The sequence below is a fragment of the Asterias amurensis genome, chromosome 1 (genome assembly GCF_032118995.1).
Source record: "Asterias amurensis chromosome 1, ASM3211899v1".
In the NCBI taxonomy this organism is placed as follows: Eukaryota; Metazoa; Echinodermata; class Asteroidea; order Forcipulatida; family Asteriidae; genus Asterias; species Asterias amurensis.
Window position 1 is genome coordinate 26,581,314 of NC_092648.1, and position 21,139 is coordinate 26,602,452.

Here is a 21,139-nt window from a genome sequence, read left to right on the forward strand (position 1 = left end):
CCACTCTGCTTGCACACAGTTTAAGCCCGTTCGGCTACATTTTTCAAAACATAGTGAGAACGAGTTCGGTGTGGTGGGGCTTTAAGCCGCAGTCACAGCCAAAGTATGAGCAGAAGCCGCAATTATTGAAATGCCGTTAGTGCCACCTTACTGTTGCTTTATTAAAGTGAATAGTGATGAAAAAGTGAACCATGAATGAGTTTACCACCAGTGCAACAGAAGGGTCTACACAGCTGCTGAGAGTACAGATACCTATGATGTACCAGGCTATATTATGTCAGCTGATATGGAAGGTTCAACATTGTTCAGCTGTTTGCAAACCTATTTACAAAGTCCTCAACTCTGTTTGTGTGAGAGTTTTTGTTAGAGCAAAAATAACATCCACAAAAGGAATTCAATTGAAAAAAAAGAAAATTTATGCTTCATCACAATTTTTGTTTTATCAGCTATAGACATGCGTCTATAGTTGATAAAACAAAACGTCTAAAACATAATAACCTGATTTGATTTAAATGAATCATTTGGTTATATGATCAAGTCGTCACGAGATCTACTTCATTGTGCCTTCCATTCAGAAGCTTGAAAGTGGCGTATTTATAATAGATTTTTGGGGTTGAACAAAGAATTGACTAGAGTGGGATTCGAACCAACGACCTCCGGATTAACGTGCCGGCGCTCTACCAACTGAGCTATCTAGCCCTTGGCAGTGTCCCTATTTTGTCAATATCTTTGTTCGGGGTGGCAGTCAGAAACCGTTAACTGCCATGTAGCCAGGGATCAAACCAAATTACGATACAACCTGGGAAGCGGCAGCCAGTTGGTAGAGCGCCGGCACGTTAATCCGGAGGTCGTTGGTTCGAATCCCACTCTAGTCGATTCTTTGTTCAACCCCCAAAATCATTTAAAAATTTACCCAGTCAGTTTCCCTTGTGGTTTATATTGGTATTAATAAATATTTCAAACAAATATGTATCACATTGAATTTTGGTTTCATCAAATCCCAACACTTTAGGCAATCACTTCCTATGCAACATCACTTCAAACATTGGGAGCCATTCTAGTGAACATTACGGTACCTTTATAGCGATAATGTTTGCAAATGTAAACAACACTAATGTTCCAATATTTTTGAATGTGATTTCTTCTTATAACTAGACCCTTTTCACAACACCCAGCGCACATACATGTAAACACACATTTCCTGTCCCCAATTATGTGCGTCAAAAAGGTGCACAAAAGGAATGGACTCCCCAGAAAATGCACAATAGATAAACATGTGTGTACCATCCTTTTGTAAAAGTTTTGAGGAAATGGCTGTGCGTATGTGCGCTGCGCGTTGTGTATAGGGTCTAATGCAAAGCTTAATCAAACTTTAAAAGCACTTTTCTAAGATATAAGCGGTGTCTTGTTGCAGCAAATCTGTTAAGTGAGCTGAAACCGCACAAAGAGTTTACAACAACAATGAATGTTAGTGTCACACAGTTGCAGCCTGTTCACACAAATGCTCATTTGGCACACCAAACGTGTAAATACTTAAACAGGGAGTTATCCCTAATCATCAATTCCAGTTGTATGAACTTCCCATACAAAGACGCACACACACGCAAGCTTGTATACACCTTCAACCGTGGACTGACCATATTGTCCCTCTTTTGATTATACTCAACAGATCCCAATTGGTTTCGTACACGTTTTCCAACTGCAGACCTTTCCCAAACCCTGGACGCTAAAACGCTCAACCGATGACCAATGTTTCTGTTTGGGGTCGCCAAAATGCACTCCTACATGTAGATTCCTCCTGTTGAAACCCTTGGTTGTAACCTTCTATAGCTTTAATGTTCCTTGCTCAAAAGAATACTCTTGTAAGATATATATATTGTCCAATTGTATAAAGGACCTCACAAATGCCTACTACACTTCAGAACGCTTTTAAGCAACTTCTTTGATAAAATCTCAGTGAGTTTTTTTTTTAAACATGACTTGAGACTTGATGCAAGTATTCAAACCTTCAATGCTGTACCTTCCAATGTAAAATAGGTAGGATTTGATACTTTGCATGGTGGAAATACGATATAGAAAGGTTTGCGGTAACACCATGTACACCATCATTACATGGTGTTACCGCAAACCTTTCTATTTCATGTAACTAGGGTTATCAATCATGTATGCAGCTGTTATGTCAGGCTTTTATTCTACATGCATTAGCATTAGCATAGTATTAAAGGGTTTTGGTACCTTTTGTAGATCAAGTTTATGGCCGAGACATGATTCCCTGCTCAATGGGCATAATATGCACAGTCAGTATGTAATATAATTTTCCTGTAGAAGTTTCAGCTTCATTAGTTGACACATTTTTTAGAAAATAGAGCAACTTTTTCAGGAAAGTTGCGTAAATCCGTTGAACATGCCAAAATATTTGTCACCTCACTGAGACAAAAAGTGACTTTTGTTTTACTCATTTCTCAAAAACTACAGCACCTCAGCAAGTAATATTTTGAAGGAAGCTTTCTATAATCATTGTCTTGAAACAATGTCAGTTTAATGTAAATCTGTGGACTTTTGTGTTTTAATGTGTCCTACAAAAAGTACCTAAAACCCTTTAAACAAAATGAGACAAACAGTGTGAAGGCAAGTGTCAATCGTTTATGAGCATGCAGTGCTGTTTGTGTGTTTGATGTTTAGTTACTCCAATTACCTGTCGATGCTCTCCTTAACCTCCATGCTGAAAGGCGAGAGAAGTGGTTACCACGGTTACCGTGGGACGGAACATTAGAAAAAGATAAACATGCCGTGGGTATACTGTCACTAATTAGTACATGATGTTCCTCTTAACTGATGGAAGAGGCAAAAAGTCATCTTTCGGTTTAGAGACTCTGAATGAAGTTAAACTCGGTAAGCATTCAGTAACTTGTTTATGGTACACAATAATTTACAGGATGTTTAAGGGTGGGTAACTTAAAGACACTGGACACTATTGGTAATTGTCAAAGACAAGTCTTCTCAACATATCCATACAAAAACAAACCTGTGAAAATTTGAGCTCAATTGGTCGTCGAAGTTGGGAGATAATTATGACCAGAAAAAACCCTTGTCACACGAAATTGTGTGCTAGTCCAGATGCTTGATTTCCAGACCTCAAAATCAAATTCTTGGAAAATTACTTCTTTGTTGAAAACTACGTTACTTCAGAGGGAGCCGTTTCTCACAATGTTTTTTATTATCAACCTCTTACCATTACTAGTTACCAAGTGAAGTTTTATGCTGATAATTATTTTGAGTAATTACCAATAGTGTCCACTGCCTTTAAATGGGCTTTAATTAACTTTTTTGAAAAAGTGGATTTTTTAGCAACTCTTTGGCATACACTGTCCAATTTTATAGCTACATGAATTGAACAAACTCCAGTTCAAACGATTGAACTGGACACTTCAAATGGGTTACTTTCTCACACTTGATAATATCATCAGTTATTTGGTAAGATTTATTTGGTAAAATCTGGTTCAATGCTAGTATAATGCGCAGTTCTTAGATAGCTCTTTATTGACCCAAGGGCGTCTCAAAATACATGTACTTGTTACTTTTCTACAAGGAATGTGGAGCAATGTTTGAAATATAAGACCCATTAATCCACATAGCACCATGTAATGGTCTACAAGGTGCTGTGGCGCAATATGCTGCTGATCAAACCAGGAACATCAGGGTGAACCCCTTCTCTTTCTGATAAGTGTACTGGGTTCTTTTTAGTGTGTTACACAACACACAGGACCAAAGGCTTTACGTCCCATCCGAAGGACGAAGCATGGTGGTGACAAGTGTCAAGACCGGGTCTCAAACCCACACTCTACTAGTCAGAAACTTCAGAGCTTGAGTCCAGTGCGCTTGTTCGCTCAGCCACGACATGCAACATGTTGTGATTGTTTGTGAATTTTAAACCATTAGATTTCCTTTTTTTGGTCTCCACATTCCTTGCTTTAATTGTGTGCTCCCCTTTGAAAATGCAACTTCAACCATAACCAATTTTAATGTGTGTGCACCCTCTTTGACTCCCTAGCCCTTGACCAGAAACGTTTACAATTAAAACAATGTGTGCTAAAAAATAGTTTATTTCTGTTTAAGGATATTTTTCTATGATCAATCATTTGAAGAACCATCTTCCTAAGTTAATAGTACCTGGAACTGCTCTGTTGCTTAGCAGGAAAATGTAACCAGTTAAAATACCATATAATGTATGTCTGTGACTGGTGCCCTACAGGTTGTTTTTTACACAGCAGACAAGTTTACTTAGGAACATTTTCTTCTGAAAGGTGAGCGAGTCTATGAAATCGTGCTCTTGTCTAAATAACAGTGAGTATAATTTGTTTTCTTCTTTTTTAATAGCGACTTTTTTCAGCCTTCTGCGACTTACCTGTTGACATAGATCGACTTATCAGCTCCCAGTGAGTAAAGACTGCTCAGAAGTTTGTAGCAGGCAACTTGAACCTGATCCACTATGGAAATAAAAATAATAATAACACAATTACATTTACTCATCAATCAGGCTTCCTGAAATTATGCTTCAATAATAATAATAATAATTTTGGAGGCTAATCATCCATACTCCCAGCTAATAGCTGAATTGCAAAGAACGCGGCTAAAACGTGTTCGAGAAGTAAGCATGCAAGGACGCCTTTGGCAGCCAGCCACATCAACCCATTATGACCACTGAGCACAGTGAGAGATCAAAAGTGTTATCGGATAGTCTGGAAAACTCTTGTGGCACAGCAGACAACCAATGCACAATTCAACTCACTTATGGCCCTGGCCAGGTATCGAACTGGGTTACCTTGGTGAGAGGGGAGTGCTTTTACTTACGGAGTAAAGCAAAACATATCATTAAGTAACATTAAACATAAATAAATAAATAGAGTACGAGGCCGTTTTGGTAAGCACAAGCTTGTAAAAAACAGCCAGACAGACTGAATGTCTTTGGTCGAATGTAAAAGTCAATGATATGTTTATTGTTAAATGCGATATATAAAAACTAGTTTCTATTATGATGATTATTATTATTATTATTATTATTACTATGTATATTATAACTTTATTATAAACTCAACGTTTCGATCGGTATACTCTGATCGTCTTCAGGAGTCATGAATAATCAACTTACAGAGTATATCCTGACCAAACTGGTGCCTCCCGAGGTGGCTGAACAAGCTGGTTAGAACCGGTATGAGAACACCTGGTACGTAGTTGACCACCATGCTACCCTTGACCACCTGCGTTGTCTTAATGTGCGTGAAGCGACCATTCTTGACATTCTGGACGGTGGCCGTGAAGTCATCAGCAGCGTGCTGGAAGAAGCTGACAAGACCCTTTTTTACCACGTCAGAGCTGTGCTTCATGACGGAGCTAAAGGGAAGCAGAAGGGTTCGTAGTGAGGTTCTTGTTTGGATTTTATTCTTTCACGGAGTACACAGAGGTGATTAAAGGCAGTGGACACTATTGGTAATTACTCAAAATAATTAATAGCATAAAACCTCACTTGGTAACGAGTCATGGGCGCCGTTGATAGTATAAAACATTGTGAGAAACGGCTCCCTCTGAAGTAACGTACTGTAGATTTTGAGAAAGAAGTAACTTTCAACGAATTTGATTTTGAGGTCACGAAATCAAGCATCTGAAAGCACACATCTTTGTGTGACAAGGGTGTTTTTTCTTTCATTATTATCTCGCAACTTCAACAACCAATTGAGCTCAAATTTTGTTATTTTATGCGTATGTTGAGATACACCAAGTGAGAGAACTCATCTTTAACAATTACCAATAATTTCCAGTGTCTTTAATGGATCATGCAGCTCTCAACTGATCCATATAACAATAATAACAATATTAATAATGGAGTCTTACAGTGTATAAGGCACACATACAGTGTATCTACCAATATGGTACGCAAGGCGTTGGAACAGAGAGAAACATCTTGAAGACAGGTTTTTAACAATGTTGAATTACGAGACCGAAGGTGCTGTGGTGCACTGAGCAGTCATTGCCAGACAGAAGGGCAAACCCCTTTCCTTATATATAAGTGTAACTTGGTTCTTTTATGAATATTTCAAATAGTACCGATAACGGTGGGTACGATGAAGGTAATGCACCCCATAGGTAGCACATCACGTGATTAATGACCTGGTTTTTACTAAGCATGCATTTAATTGCACCCCTATCCAATATCCCCCAATCCTCTGTAACTACACAAAAGTTGGCGCACATTCCAATTAAACTACAGTGTATAAGTATTCCTGATTACCTTGCATCCATTGACTGAGCAACAACCCTCAAGCACCGGATGATACTCTGAAGGTCCCGACCTGTATCAATGAAAACAATTAAAAAAAAACAGTTTAAAAACATTAAGGTTATAGACGATGTGACCTATGTTTACATTCAAACCGCCATCTGTTGAAAAAACACTGTATACGTCATGTTTCGCCAGGCAAACAGACACGTAGTCATAGTAAGATTGCATACACTTTCTAGCTGCCTGCCAAAACACAAAGGTTTTGCTCGGTGGTATGCGCGCAAATCTTGTTATGGTTTTCGTGTGACGTCAGAGGTCACATCGTCTATAGGAGTGGACCAACAAAATTACCCCTCAAACAACAAACAGTATATCTTTGTTTGTATGTATTTTAAATTTGAATTATAAAGTTGCATCCATTTGAGGTGATTCGTCTCCAGCCACTTCCAAGGTGGTATTATAAACTTGGGAGAGTGAATTATCTCTGACTGGCATCCCCGAACAACGATATTAACAAATAAGGGAAAACAGCCAATATAAAGACTAGATAACGCAATTGGTTGAAAGCCATGCAAGAAAAATACAAACCCTGCTCTGGTCATTTTATTTTCTGTTTACCCCCAAATCTTGTCCTTTTGTCCCAACAATTTTAAACTGTTTTCAAAATTTATTGGTAGCTTTTGGTTTCATCCCAAAAATTACTAATTAACCCACTTCCAAGACTTCATAGAAACTCACCGAACAAGTTGATTTTCTGTCGAACTAAATGTGACAGCTTGCAGAACAAACTAAAGAAAATAGAAAACAATGACATTAGCATCAGGAAACTTGGTTAATGACAATACAGATGGAACTGCTGCCTCTGCTACATGGACACATTGATTAATAGGTTAATTGTCTGTTTAGCTAAAACTACAAACACTGGTTTTAATAAGTTTCACCCAAATAGACAAAAAGGGCTAAGTTTTGTTTCACAAATCCAATTCGTTGTAACTATTTAAAGTTGTTCTTAAATCATTGAAATAGAATCCAGGTCCAAGACAAAATTTTTAAAACATCAAAGTATCAACAGCATAATTGGTTTCACATAATTGGTATCACATCTGACAATGAGGAATGATAAAAAAAGTTACATTCACAGAAATAATGGTGAAACTATACTGACACTTAAACAAATGTTTGGTACACGTATCAACCAAACCATCTATTACGAAATGCTCTGGGGATTTCTAATAAAAAGTCAAGCACTTTTATATCTGACTCTACTGTAATAAAATCAACTATTCCTGTGGTTCTGAAGTAACGTCTGAATCAAGCATCTTTGTCTGTTGCTGTTGGCTGATAATAAATATGTCGCAAAAGTGCAGAAACATTGGAGTTTTCAAAAATGTCCTATCTAAGGTTTGCAAAAACTTTCTATCTGGGGTTTGCCAAACTGTTGTATCTCTAGTTTGCAAAAAATGTATATTAAATTTGTAAATATTTTGAATCTTGAGTTTGCAAAAATGTCATATCTCGAGTTTGCAAAAGCGTTGTTTGTCAAGCTTGCAGAAAGGCTGTCTCCAGTTTGCAAAAACGTTGTATCTCTGCAAGTAATTGTTTCGAGTGTACATCCCGGCCATTTTAGGCCAGATACATTATTTTGACAATTTCAAACTTGTGCGTAGCGTAAACAATACTTTAGAAGAAGCAACGTTTTTGCACTGAAACAACAAATTTGACTTTCTGGCGTTATAGGCCGAGTAAAAAAAGAAACTTCTTTAGCATCCCCGCCCGCTTCCTGTTTGGAGGCTGCCTCCTTTTTGTTTCTCTTCTTCTTTTTTTTTTGGGGGAAAAGGGTTATTTTAAACGCTATCAGCTAAAACAATCTGAATTTCTTGTCCAAAATGTTTCATTTTTGTATTGTGTGTTTGAGCAGTAGAAAAAAACAATGGATATTTGACATTTTAAAAAGAATGCCAGCCATCTTGAAATAAAAAACTAAAAATAAAAAGCCCCTCCTTCCTTTTTTTGAGAAACCCGGATGCTGAACATGTTTTGTTTTTTACTCGGCCTTTCAGTCAAACCACTACCAAACTAATTGAATCAGATACAAACTCTCTCATTCATACTATACTATTTGGCACTGTGTTAATTATATTCTAGTCAGTAAATATCTGTATCTAATGTCTATTTTAGAAAATTCCAAAAGAAATTCAGTTCAACCCGTTGCTCACAATATTTTATACTATCATCAGCTCTTCAATGCTCATTACCAAGTAAGTTTTTATGCTAACAATTATTGTTTGAGTAATTACCAATAGTGTCCACTGCCTTTTAATTTCAACAGATGACTTTTTAACTTTCAACAGCTTGTATGAGATGAATGTATGACAAACAATCAGTGATCAAATACGTACAAAATACCAACATTATTTTTTGAAAGAGCACTATTGAGATTTCCTCAAGAAGACCAAACACCCAAACTGCAAATGCAAGCAACCCAACTAAGGCTGGCACGGATAGTATTCTTGCTTGACCCTTTCATGGTTTGAGGTCGAAAGAATTGTGAAAAAAATTGTTACTACAAAGGGCCTAGTCCAGAAACTTGACAAAACTGCCAGGTGGGATTAAAATGTCATGTGGAAAATGCGAGAACTTTTTGTCACAACCAAAATATCATTAAATCTGAAAGTAGCCCTTAATATTCTTTTAAAAAGAACCATGCCTATTAAAATTATATTTATGCTAAGTGAGTAAGTCTCAAGACCATCGGAAATAAAAACCTCCACTACCTGCAGAGAAATGTTCTGCTGTTAATAGGAAACACTGCATTGCCAGTCAGGGTTAAAAAGCAAAATTTGCTAAGCAAAGCTAGAATTTGCTAATCGAAGGTAGATCAAAATGGAGGCCGATAGGTTAAAGGTCGTCGCTGACTACATCAAATATCAAACCAAGGGCCTTTGCAAAACCATGGCTCACACTTTAAGTCAAGCCATCAAAGAGCTAAAAACTGAATGCCAACATTTGGACATGGCTGATGTAGCCAAAGGCTGAGCTCAAGCCTGAACCGTGGTTTTGCGAATACCCAAAATGGCAAAAAATCACACAGCGACAACAGCGAATGAATGTACAGGGAACACTAAATGATATGAATATATTTGTTTCAGTCATGCATACAACTCAGCCTCTCTCACCTTGCTGCCATAACAGTTTCCACGGGGGAAGCGCCTGCCTGCGGTTGCCCACTTTTTTAAGGGAAAGGGGGATTGAATGGGCAGATATATTTTGGGGTGGGGGTTGATGAGCAGCAGGAAGTGGAATGAAAGGTCAGTTACATGGATTTGTTTGGAATTCATGATTTAACCTTTTTTCTTTAAGGTTATACCTTTGTGTTGTGAATTAAGATATCATGGCATGGACAAAAATACTGTGCTGGTCCTTTTTTTTTATCAAAAAAATATATATATTTATGTCATTACTTTGAATGTGAACATTACATAATAATAGTTCCTCTTTTCAGAGCCCCTAGCCTAATTTCAAAAGTAAAGCATCGGCAATTATGGCAGAAGAGAGTTCTTCAATATCCAGACCCTGTTGGGTTGGAGGCAAATGAAATACAGCATATGCTTAATTCATTTAACTAGGAAATTTGTTTTCCCTCAAACCACCAATGAAGAATTTTTGCACTAACTCTTCGAAGACAAAATGATTGTCATGGCCACGGTAAAGCAGCAATACTGTGACATACAGCAGAGTTCTTCCCATGCACAAGGTTTTCAAATTTTGGTCCAGACTTTCCCAACATTTTAACAAATCTTGAGGAGAACCCAGGGGTGCGTTCCACTCGCGCAAGCGTTGCCAATGTTTGCGCACGTTCGACAACAATTTCAAGTGAAACAGTGCGCCGCAACCGTTACCCAAACATACTTCTGATGAGGTGTTGGCAGGTGGTTTTTAAAATGGCGGACAAGCATACGGTGTTATTTGGTTGTCAAACATAATTAAAGTGTATATTCGGTAGTTGATAATGCAGATTTGAAATAAGAAAGTTCATTAGTTGATGTCAGTGCGGTGTCGCCATCTTCATTTCAGGGCGCCGCCATATTGACATTGCTTAGTGCGCACCAATCGTTCCAAAGATAAACAACAATTGCACGAACAGTTGCGATTCGTTTGCCCGAGTTGAACACACCCCTTGGCAGCCCTGCAAGGAACAATTTTGAAGTTGTCTTAATCTGTTACCAGGCTAATCTCCCTCAAATGGATGGCTTTCAGAGCTGTTCACTCAGTTATACCAACTAAATCTCACAAAATGAACAACGTATTTTGCGGAAAACTAAGTAAATCAGCAATTACATTGACGATAACAGCGTGCAGACAGTGTGACATAGTTGAAATTTCAGTCAAAATGTGTCCACAATTCTTTTTTTTCTAGAAATTGTGAAATACCTACGAGAGTTCTTGTTCTCAAATACAACTTCTAACTAACTGACCAATTTACAAACTCATGTAACTTCCCATGCATGAGCAGATGATATGAGGGATAATGTGTATCCTGTTTGTAAGTGTGGTGTCTACCACTGTCAGCCGATCTAACTTCACACCGGGTTCATTGATTACCGGAAGCCTTTTATATAGGAAATGCAATGCATACTTCTTTGAAGATTTACCTACGAACAAAATAATTTTGGACCTCGGGTCGGTGTTGTCAAAATGATCAAATTCTGAAATAGGAAGTGCCTTCGAATCGTGAAATTAGTGATATTGTTTGATGTTACACGTATACCATTGTGTGTAAATCACTGTGTGAACTCAGCACTTTCCAGAGTCCTGTGAAAAAAAAACCCAGGTTTTTCAGCGAGAGCAAAGTTGTGCTGACAAACTCGCTTCGCACGACACATTCGCAAAAAAAATATGAACCAGGTTTTAGACAGCAGTAGCTGAAATCTTGTGCGTGTAGTCTGTGCATTTGTGTGGTGTATTGACTTACTAACAGGATACTGGGTAAATTTAAAAGCAGGATTTGCATTCTGGATTACCTTACATGCAATGACCTGACGACTCGTCACCATATGAACTAATTCTATCAAGCCTTTATTGAGACCACGGCTTGAAATATATAAGTTTGCATATTTTATGCTTTTAACATGTTTATGGACTTTGATATATTAAAGTATGGTACTAAATAAACATTTATGGTCTTTGAGTATGATGTTGAATTGATTGTTAAGGTGAACTATTAGTATGCTTTAAGATAACAAATATGTAATTGAAGAAATGGGTTACATGTACAAATGTATGTGTGTGAAATTAGTCTTGGCATCAACAGAACTGTTTTGTTAAATGATTGTTTGGAATGAGGTACAATGTGTTGAACGTCTGATGCTCCTGTGTACATAAGTGTAGGAGATACATGGCAGACTATGGGAATGTTCAATGATAAAACTTTAGTAAATAATCCAATTAAAGACACTGGACACTGTTGGTATTTGTCAAAGACTAGTCTTCACAGTTGGTTTATCTCAAAATATGCATAAAATAAACAAACCTGTGAATATTTGAGCTCAATCGGTCGTCGAAGTTGCGAGATATTAATGAAAGAAAAAAAAACACCCTTGTCGAACCATGGTCACACGAAGTTGTGTGTTTCAGATGCTTAAATTTCGAGACCTCAAATTCTAAATCTGAGGTCTCGAAATAAAATTTGTGGAAAAATACTTTTTTCTCAAAAACTATGTCACTTCATTAGAGGGAGGTGTTTTATACTATCAACCTCTCCAAATAAATCGTAATCAAGAAAGGTTTTATGATAATAATTATTTTGAGCAATTACCAATGAGTGTCCACTGCCTTTAACTACATCAAGCTCAGCAGTTTGGTCTGAGCACTCTATGTTAGTACGTGAACTTTGACATCACTTGTTCTCAAAAGTGACCTGAGTTAGCTGGAAAGTGTACAGGGGTTTTCTGGAAGACTTGATAATTATATGAAAGGGGCGATATCCAAGTTCCAGGCAATCAAGCAGAAAAAAACCCATTCATATTTCAATTCGAACACTTGTTACAAAAATGCCCATTACGATTAAGCTTAAAGGGTCTATGTACTTTTTGTAGGAAAAAAAATACAATGTCTTTACACTAAACTTACAGCGATTGAAGATAAAGATGGTAGAAAGCTTCCCTGAAAATATTAGTTGCTGAGGTGCTGTAGTTTAGAAATGTGTAAAACAATGTCATGAAAATAATTTTCGTCTCAGTGATCATGAGACAAAATTTATTTTAGCATGTAAAAACATATTTTCGTGACATTGTTTTAATCATTTCCAAAAACTACGGCACCTCAGCAGCTAATATTTTAAGATACGCTTTCTATTATTATTATCTTCAAACGGTGTAAGTTTAATGTAAATCTGTTGACATTGTGTTGTGTTTAACACAAAAAGTACCCAAATTCTTTAACAGGCCTTTTTTAAACAGTACATTGCTTCTAGAAGTGTTTCTTTATTGCACATAGCTTCGGTAAGAATGTCCATTAAAATCCCATAGTCTGCCCTAACTGCTGTGAATATGTGCATTGTTTGAAGCTTTGCATGGTGTGGATAAATAGGAAGAAACTATAAATAAATGGAAAAATTGCGGGTACAACCATGAAGACGGGCAGAGTATACTGTTCCCAACGTCAAAACCACAACGGCTCTTTTGAGAGCCAACACTCCCACAAAAGAGATTTACCCATGGTTGTACCAGCAAGTTTACTACTTATTTAAAGTTTCTTCCTACATGTATGGATAAGCGCATGAATAGTCTTCTGCATTTGATTGTTTGTCGTATAAGATTGTGTTGTCCCTACTTAGTATCACGTATTTACCTCGTCACCATCTCTTTCTCGCGGTACGATGCCGAACCGTATCGTCCACTCTGGGGTGAGTTTGGCGCGGACACAAAGTACGACGAGTGAGCTAAGAAATACTTCTCAATCAGGGGTAGCACCACCTAGAAGATTGAAGAAAATACAATGTAGCAGACAAATGTTAAAAACAAACCTATTACAATATTATGTGTTGATTGGGGAGTCAAATTAAGGGCCAGTTAAAAGAGAGGCAACTTTAGTTGGGATTGATTGGCCAAACTATAAATTGGGATCAGCCTAACTGTAATTGGAATTGGCCTAGTTAAAGCTGACATGGTCCTAACACTGGGTGGGTTTTAAAGTTGGGGTGCAACATATCTAATGATAAGCTTAAATCTTTACCTTGGTGAAGAACTTGTAGCTTTTTTCTTCCTCTTTCCTTTTGTGGGGTGCTGAAATGTAAACAGAAACTCAAAGTTAAATAGAAAATTAAAAACCATTTATTATCTGAATATTTTTACATACATGTATTCAGAAAATAAATGGTTCTGATTTTCTATTTAAACCATGTATTACATTTTCATCTGGCTAACAAGGACCAACAAATTCGAGTATGATTTGAATTTAAGAAAACATTCTACAAACTAAGGCTTTCAGTGACATCAGTGACACTAAAAAACCATCTATTTATTGATAAACAGATGTATCTGATTACTTCCACATACCATCTCTCCACATAGGTTTGAGGTTAGTATGGGCCTTGTCTACATAGTGTAGTAACTTCTCCAGAAGATTGTAGGCAAAGCGTTTCTCGATCGTGCTTGCCCCTCGGACAAGTCCATCTGCGTCATACTGCCTGCTACTCCTGATTGAGTGGGGAGAAATCAATTCAAAACAGTCAGAAGGAAACTTTAAAATGTCACTATTAAAGGCAGTGGACACTATTGGTAATTACTCAAAATAATTATTATCATAAAACCTTTCTTGATTACGAGTAATGGGGAGAGGTTGATAGTATAAAACATTGTGAGAAACGGCGCCCTCTGAAGTGACGTAGTTTTCGAGAAAGAAGTAATTTTCCACGAATTTGATTTTGAGACCTCAGATTTAGAACGTGAGGTCTTGAACGTGAGGCATCTGAAAGCACACAACTTCGTGTGACCATGGTGCGACAAGGGTGTTTTTTTTTTTATTATTATCTTGCAACTCCGACGACCGACTGAGCTCAAATTTGCACAGGTTTGTTATTTTATGCATATGTTGAGATACACCAACTGTGAAGACTAGTCTTTGACAATTACTTATAGTGTTCAGTGTCTTTAAGGTAATTCTTATATATGTGTGCATTTTGGCAGTCATAACCACTAACTGTTTTGGTCGTATTGGACATTGGTTGATCACTGGCCAATGACCGAAACAGTTATTGGTTACGACTGCCAAAACGCACCCTAGTTATTTCTTACCATTACAAAGAGAAACATTAGCATAGACACCAATGTAAAATGATTCAGCAATTTGTGAGTTAGATTTCACCCTATCGTCTGGTTCAGTGACTTGCCTGGTCTGTATTAAATGCTTTTAATTGAATTTCTCAGACAAAAAATAATACTGCAAGCATTTGCATTATAGGAACCTCCAGATTCGCAAAAAAATGGTATCCTTGTGCCACACGTATCTTTGGAAACTGGTATGGGTGTTTGCCATCTCTTATGTGAGTTTAGTCAGCAGAATCACAATTGAGCATACACTTGCGACTGAGCAGATAATAATAATAGTAACCAGATTTGTATAGTACCATACCATCTAGATCATGGCGCTCAGCAACAACAGGCAATGAAAAACAAATACAATTAAAGAGTAACTGGAAACAGGTGGGTTTTTAAGTCGTTTTTGAACGAAGAAACATGGCCCAGTGATCTGATGCGAGATGGTATACTGCTCCAGATGTCATTCAAATCTAACTCGCAAGTGACTTATTACCACATGGTTTGATCAAAAACATCTCTGTGACTTCTTTAGACATTTTGCCAACTTTGAAATTAGACTGCAGCTTATATTATAAAATATACAAACATAGTTGTGTAGCATGATAAAGAACAAACCACAGCTACAAATGAATTTTGGTTTTATTATTGATGGAAAATTTTTACATGGCAGAAGAATTTACACATACAAAGACATACAATTTTTTTTTTAAACAACAACAGTAAGGTTTTACGAGAGAAAAGATAAAAAAGGAATAAGTTGACAAAATCATTTATCAACTTCTGTAGACGTTTCATGCAAGACAAAGCACAATCTCCCAAACTGAATGCACTGACACTACAAACTCAGTTCATCGCTCAGTCAGTCCAGTCCATTCCAGTCAACCAATCAAAAACAGGCAGAACAAGTAGCTAATTTGCATGTCATTACAGATTCATCACTAAATTTGCATTCAACAAACTCATGCAGGAACACTGATACCATGTTGAAACAGTGCAAGATAACAACAACTACATAAAATTGCAAGAGGGAAGGAAAAGGAAATATTTAATTTGATGAAAAGTAAGAGTACAGAGTGTATTGGTTCTGTCTGGAGAAAGAAATCTGATACAAATGCATGCAAAGTTGTTAAAAAAATTTCTGGTACCTTGCCAAGTTTTATTTTGGAAAACCATAATGATTCAGTTAGTCTTTGTGACACTTTTATTGAAAACTACTAAAATTGTATTAAAAGATGTAATGGGGAAGAAATATATATTTGGTCTGTGCACTGTAAGAAAGGGTTGTTAAACCAACTTATTTGGGTTTGAAGGGTCAAGGTACCAGAGTATGAATTAATTAACCAAACCCAAGAAGGAAAGTTACAAACTTTTAAGAATACACATTGACAAGATTTCAACATCTGAAAGTCTTCATAACAACACATGAAAAAAAATTACATGAATTCAAACATTAGATTTGTAAATGACAAATTGGGGGGGAGGGGAAGAAATGGAGATTACACAAAATACTAATGCTTTCACTGATGTTTGCAAGCACTGTATACTCAGTACTTCCCTGAGTTCTGCAAGGAAAAAACAACAGAACTCGGGAAAGTATTGAGTAGGCTTTTACAGTGCCTACACACAGCGGTGTAACTGTAAAACCAACTAATATTCTTTATCCTTGATGCAAATTTAACATCCATTAAAAACAAAACAAAAAAAGTTTTTACAAAACATTCAACTTTCATTCCGACACCATGTTTACCTCTTGTCGTCTTCCTCTTCGCTACATTGGTGGAAAGATTGAGAGATTTGAAATAAATTAAGTGAAGACGATAGACGGTTTTGACCATTTTCTTTACATTGTTCTTTAGAAAACGAATATTCCCAGCAAGAATTGGTATGGGAGATGCCTACATGTACTACTTAGGGTGGTTCATACATAAAAAATCACATAGCAAAATGAATTTAAATTTGCCAATAATAGAAAGAAGTGCATCTCATGAGGTTCTTCCCATGCGCAAGATATCGTCTTGGTCGATACGCTGAAAAAAACACCCCAAACCAAACACTTTGCAGGTAACGCCTGACAATTGAAAAACAGATTAGGGAGTGCACAAGGTTTATTGTGAAAAGTTCCGCTGGCAATATTTTTTTATCATAGGATGGTAGCTACACTGTACTACAACAAATCTCAATGTTTGAAATAATTTCCACAAGGAATGTAGAACTTGACAAAAGAATGTTGTCCTTTCACACAAGCTAATTTTGTAACTTTTCACAACCATGGAGAGAATTTCACCCGCATTGTTTGTTATTTTCCCATCATGTGAAAAGAGGTGTAGTTACATGTAATTGGTGTGTGTGTGTTGCCACATGACTTTTTATGATGGATTTTCTCTTGTATTTTAATGTGCCTTTGTAGGTTGTTTTTGTCTGGATTGCTTTTTCACTTTTTGGTTATTCGCAGGCTTGTTTTTTGTAGTCTTCTTTTTAGCATTATTTCTCTGTATGTACTGTTTGCTTGGAGATAAATAAATAAATAAGATAAATAAATAAATAAGATAAATAAATAAATAAGATAAATAAATACCTGTGCAATCTGTAACCATTAACTTGCAGGAACTTGAGAAGGACTTGAGCTAGCTCTCGATCTTTCTTCTTTTCTTGGTCGGTCAGGATGTCAAAGGGTACCAGCTGGGCATGGTTACCGATATCTGCAATTCGATAATAACAAAATGAATAAAATTGGACAAATGGTTGGTTTACAAGGTCCAAAATAAATGGGTCTTACAAATTCAAACATTAGCTTTGTTCTTCTCTCTCCCAAAAATCTTTCAAATCCCTAAAGAAAATTGATTTGAAAAAAAACCCCAACAATTTACAGTTCTAATACTCTTACCTGATGAATCCAACTCCACCTTGGTCTTCTTAGCCCACACATCATGGGCATTCTCAGCAAGACGCTCAGCCATGTTCTACAACAAACCAAACAACTTTGAAAACAGCTTTTATATATAAAAAAAAAATTTTGCTTCCTATTTTTTCCAGTATATTTCAGGCAGTAACCTCTAAAAAGGATATACCACAAAAGGGCACACTAGTTAAACATTTTGTAGACTAAACTTGAAAAAATATTTTTAAAAATGTTTTAGAAAAGCAAATTTTTTTTTTTTCTTTTTCGGAAATTCTTTTTTAAATTCTTTGGAGACTATTGCCTTAAAGTCCAAAACCAACCTCATACCCAGTGGTGTACGATCTCGCCGCTTCCTTTTTCCCCTATCGTAACAAACCTCTGGAAGTGCAACTTTAAAATATCCAAATATATTGATACGGAGCGCTTTTGTCCGTAGGAGCATTGGCTGGTCCAAGTCTTGCTCAAGCTGCAAACATTAACATCTTACCTGCATCTCCCTAGTGAGTGTGATGTTACTCATATCAATGGGTCTCGGATTATAGCCATGTGGGGATTCCATGGCACCCTGCAAGGTCAAAGGTTAACAAAAGGTACACTTCTCATTGGTAATTACTCAAACGATTATTAAAATAAAACCTTACTTGGTAACAAGTAATGGGGAGAGGTTGATAGTATAAAACATTGTGAGAAACGGCTCCCTCTGAAGTGAAAAGTTTTCAAGAAAAAAAGTAATTTTCTAAGAATTAGGTTTTGAGACCTCAGAATTAGATTTTGAGGTCTCAAAATCAAACATCTGAAAGCACACAACTTCGTGTGACAAGGGTGTTCCTTCTTTCAATATTATCTCGCAACTTCAACGACCAATTGAGCTAAAATATTTCACAGGTTCGGTATTTTATGCATATGTTGCTTTCAAACAAAACTCAATGAAATTATCTCACATTTTATCCAATACCTGAAATATAAATCAACTAATCTATCTCATTGTATAGTGTCAAGTTAAAAACCACAGGGAAACTGACCGGGTTAATTTTAAATAATTTCATGTTTTAACCCCTTGAAGGCGGAAGGCGTCTTTGGCCGCTAATCTATTCCAGAATGCTGTGGACTGTGTATGTGGTAAGCCGTGGAATGCAGTCTGTGGCTGGTACAGCTGTGGGGGAAACAAAGGCTGCTATGCAGTCATGCGTGTAAGCCAGGCATTGAGGCCTGATAAAATTGACTAGAGTGGGACTTGAGCCTGTGACTTCCGGACTAACATGCGCTCTTCCAACTGATCTGAGCTATCTAGAAATTATCGATATCTTTGATCAAGGGTCCCACCAGCCAGGAGCCATTGAACCTGTTTAAGATACAGCCTTGGAAGCGGCAGCAAAGAGGTCACTTTTTCAGAGATAAGATCCAAACTCACCAGACTGGTTTTGGAGAGCCGTCTCGGCCGATGATGTGTATGCTGCTCGGGTACTTTGCTCTTCTCAATAGCCCATCCCCATGCCAGCACTGCCTTAATACTCTCCCTGATCACATCTCGGTAGGCATCCTTCTCCTACAGATATCAAAATAAGAAATCGTATCAATGTTTCTCAAAATGTGATACGGGAGGAGTCTGTGTGCAAATTAGCAATACAATTGACTGACTCTGGTAAAACCCTTCACTTTGACAAATTTTTTATTTTATTTTATATTTATTGGTTTATTTTATAAAAAAAATTACAAAGGAATGAACAGTATGACAACCGATATGGTTGAATTGCACTAGAACATACACAGTATAAACAATTCTTTAAAAAAAGGGGGCTAAAAGGTTAAACAGTTTAAACACAAAAAAGGTAAATGAACAATATTCAAAAGTGAGTTTTTGGTGTTAATTGTGAAAATGTTCGTTTTTACATTGGAGTCTAGAGAAAATTCTCTAGCAACCGGGCAAGCTTAGTGGTCAAGTGGGATGACATTTACATGTACATTCGAAAGACAAAGCTTGTTGGAATTCCACTTGAGTAATATGCCTTTGTGGATTTTTTCCCCACAGTACTCGGGAAAAGAGATGAGTATGTTGTGTTTAACACACATCGATGTAGAGTAAAACTCAAATACTACTCTTTACCCCCTGATGCCAATGTAACATATATTAAAAAACATGAAGAGAAGTGTGTTAAAGGAACACGTTGCCTTGGAACGGTCGAGTTGGTCTTTGAAAAGCATTTGTATTCCTTTGTTATAAAATGCATATGGTTAGAAAGTTGTTTAAAAAGTACAATACAACGATCCACACAAATTTGCCTCGAAATTGCGTGGTGTTCCTTTTACTTTGCGAACTAACACGGTCAGCCATTTATGGGAGTCAAAAAATTGACTCCCAAAAATGGTCGACCATGTTAGTCGACGAGGTAGAAGGAAAACCATGCAAATTCAAGTGATACTTGTGTGGACCATTATATTCCACTTTTTAAATATCTTTCTAATCATATGCATTTTATAACAACCAGTTACAAAAGCTTTTCAAAGACCAACTCGACCGATCCAAGGCAACGTGTTCCTTTAAACGTGAAATGAGGAAGCAGGACAAGAACTTGGATACGGCGGAGAGGGGCAAATGAGAGTTACAACAAAAGACAATACCTTTGGGTGTAGAGTGCGATAAGGTCTTAATGTCGGATGCTCTTTCATAGCACTGTTTTCAATCTCACCATGGGTCCAACCAGACTCAAACTGGGGAGATAAAAAAGTAAATAGTAAAAATGGTACTTAATTTTCTGCACTTTAATGTTTTTTTTTTCTTTTTGCTGTACAGCTCTTTGAAACAGTGTTAAAGCGCTTTATAAATGCATTTAAGTTAAGTTATTTAAATTAAATAAAACATAGGCGTGAGCGTCATAGCTGCCAACATTTGGAGGCTACATCTATGGCTACAACCGTTGCTGAGGCTGTTGCTAAGAATTTTTCTATACCTAAAAGCATGATGACGAAGAAATTTAGTCACTTCAGACATGGCCATTGATCTGAATATTAGGCGATATGTTGAAATAATGGCATTTCCATCACTTCAAGAGTTGTTCATTCACAAAAACACTTTCAGTGTTTTGAAGTTGATGAGTAGTGATGCAAAAACATAGTCTTGTCATCTTGAAATACAAAAAGCAGAATTGACAGTTTTGGTTCTACAAAACTATTGGACTGTGTTCTGCTGTGAAATTACACAAAAAACACTGAATTTCAAGGGATATTTTTACTTTTTACTTTTAAAATATCTTTGCAACCATGTTCATTTTAACCAAATGCTTTCTATAGCCCAAAGCGCCCAACAACCAGCCCTGTTAACCATGAAGATGTGACTATGTTTTTAGTGGGCTGTGTCAATCAGTCAATACAGAGATGTTATATTGAATCAAGCTGTCAATAGAGGGCCTTATTATTGATAAACAAACTTGTTCTCTGGCAGGTTATTTGGCTCACCATTCCGAGGGCCCATGCATCATGAAGATGCTCAGCAAAACGATCGCTGAAAGACAACAGGTTCTCATTCAACAGCACTCTGTTGAAAATGCAAACAAAACGACAACAAAATTCATAAATTAATAATTTATTCAAAATGCAAGAACTACATCACAGATTTTACTACAATGATTGAGGGGATGGGGTGGGGTG

The 21,139-nt window shown here is 37.0% G+C and overlaps 1 protein-coding gene across 2 annotated transcripts in view; it reads right to left on the reverse strand.

Annotated features, from left to right (window-relative positions):
* The window catches only part of LOC139934870 (ryanodine receptor 2-like), a 248,027-nt gene that overhangs the window by 63,949 nt on the left and 162,939 nt on the right, over window positions 1-21,139 (reverse strand). The window contains exons 69-84 of one of the 2 annotated variants that reach the window (XM_071929290.1): window positions 20,948-21,026; window positions 20,114-20,203; window positions 18,906-19,040; window positions 17,982-18,059; window positions 17,480-17,555; window positions 17,171-17,294; window positions 16,343-16,363; window positions 13,834-13,973; window positions 13,511-13,560; window positions 13,127-13,251; window positions 9,454-9,504; window positions 7,016-7,065; window positions 6,287-6,347; window positions 5,150-5,391; window positions 4,406-4,487; window positions 2,696-2,722 (exon numbers count right to left, since the gene is read on the reverse strand). In XM_071929290.1, the coding sequence (XP_071785391.1) occupies window positions 2,696-2,722; window positions 4,406-4,487; window positions 5,150-5,391; window positions 6,287-6,347; window positions 7,016-7,065; window positions 9,454-9,504; window positions 13,127-13,251; window positions 13,511-13,560; window positions 13,834-13,973; window positions 16,343-16,363; window positions 17,171-17,294; window positions 17,480-17,555; window positions 17,982-18,059; window positions 18,906-19,040; window positions 20,114-20,203; window positions 20,948-21,026 (1,431 nt within the window). The remainder of the gene's footprint in view (window positions 1-2,695; window positions 2,723-4,405; window positions 4,488-5,149; window positions 5,392-6,286; window positions 6,348-7,015; window positions 7,066-9,453; window positions 9,505-13,126; window positions 13,252-13,510; window positions 13,561-13,833; window positions 13,974-16,342; window positions 16,364-17,170; window positions 17,295-17,479; window positions 17,556-17,981; window positions 18,060-18,905; window positions 19,041-20,113; window positions 20,204-20,947; window positions 21,027-21,139) is intronic. The other variant, XM_071929299.1, reaches the window with a different exon arrangement.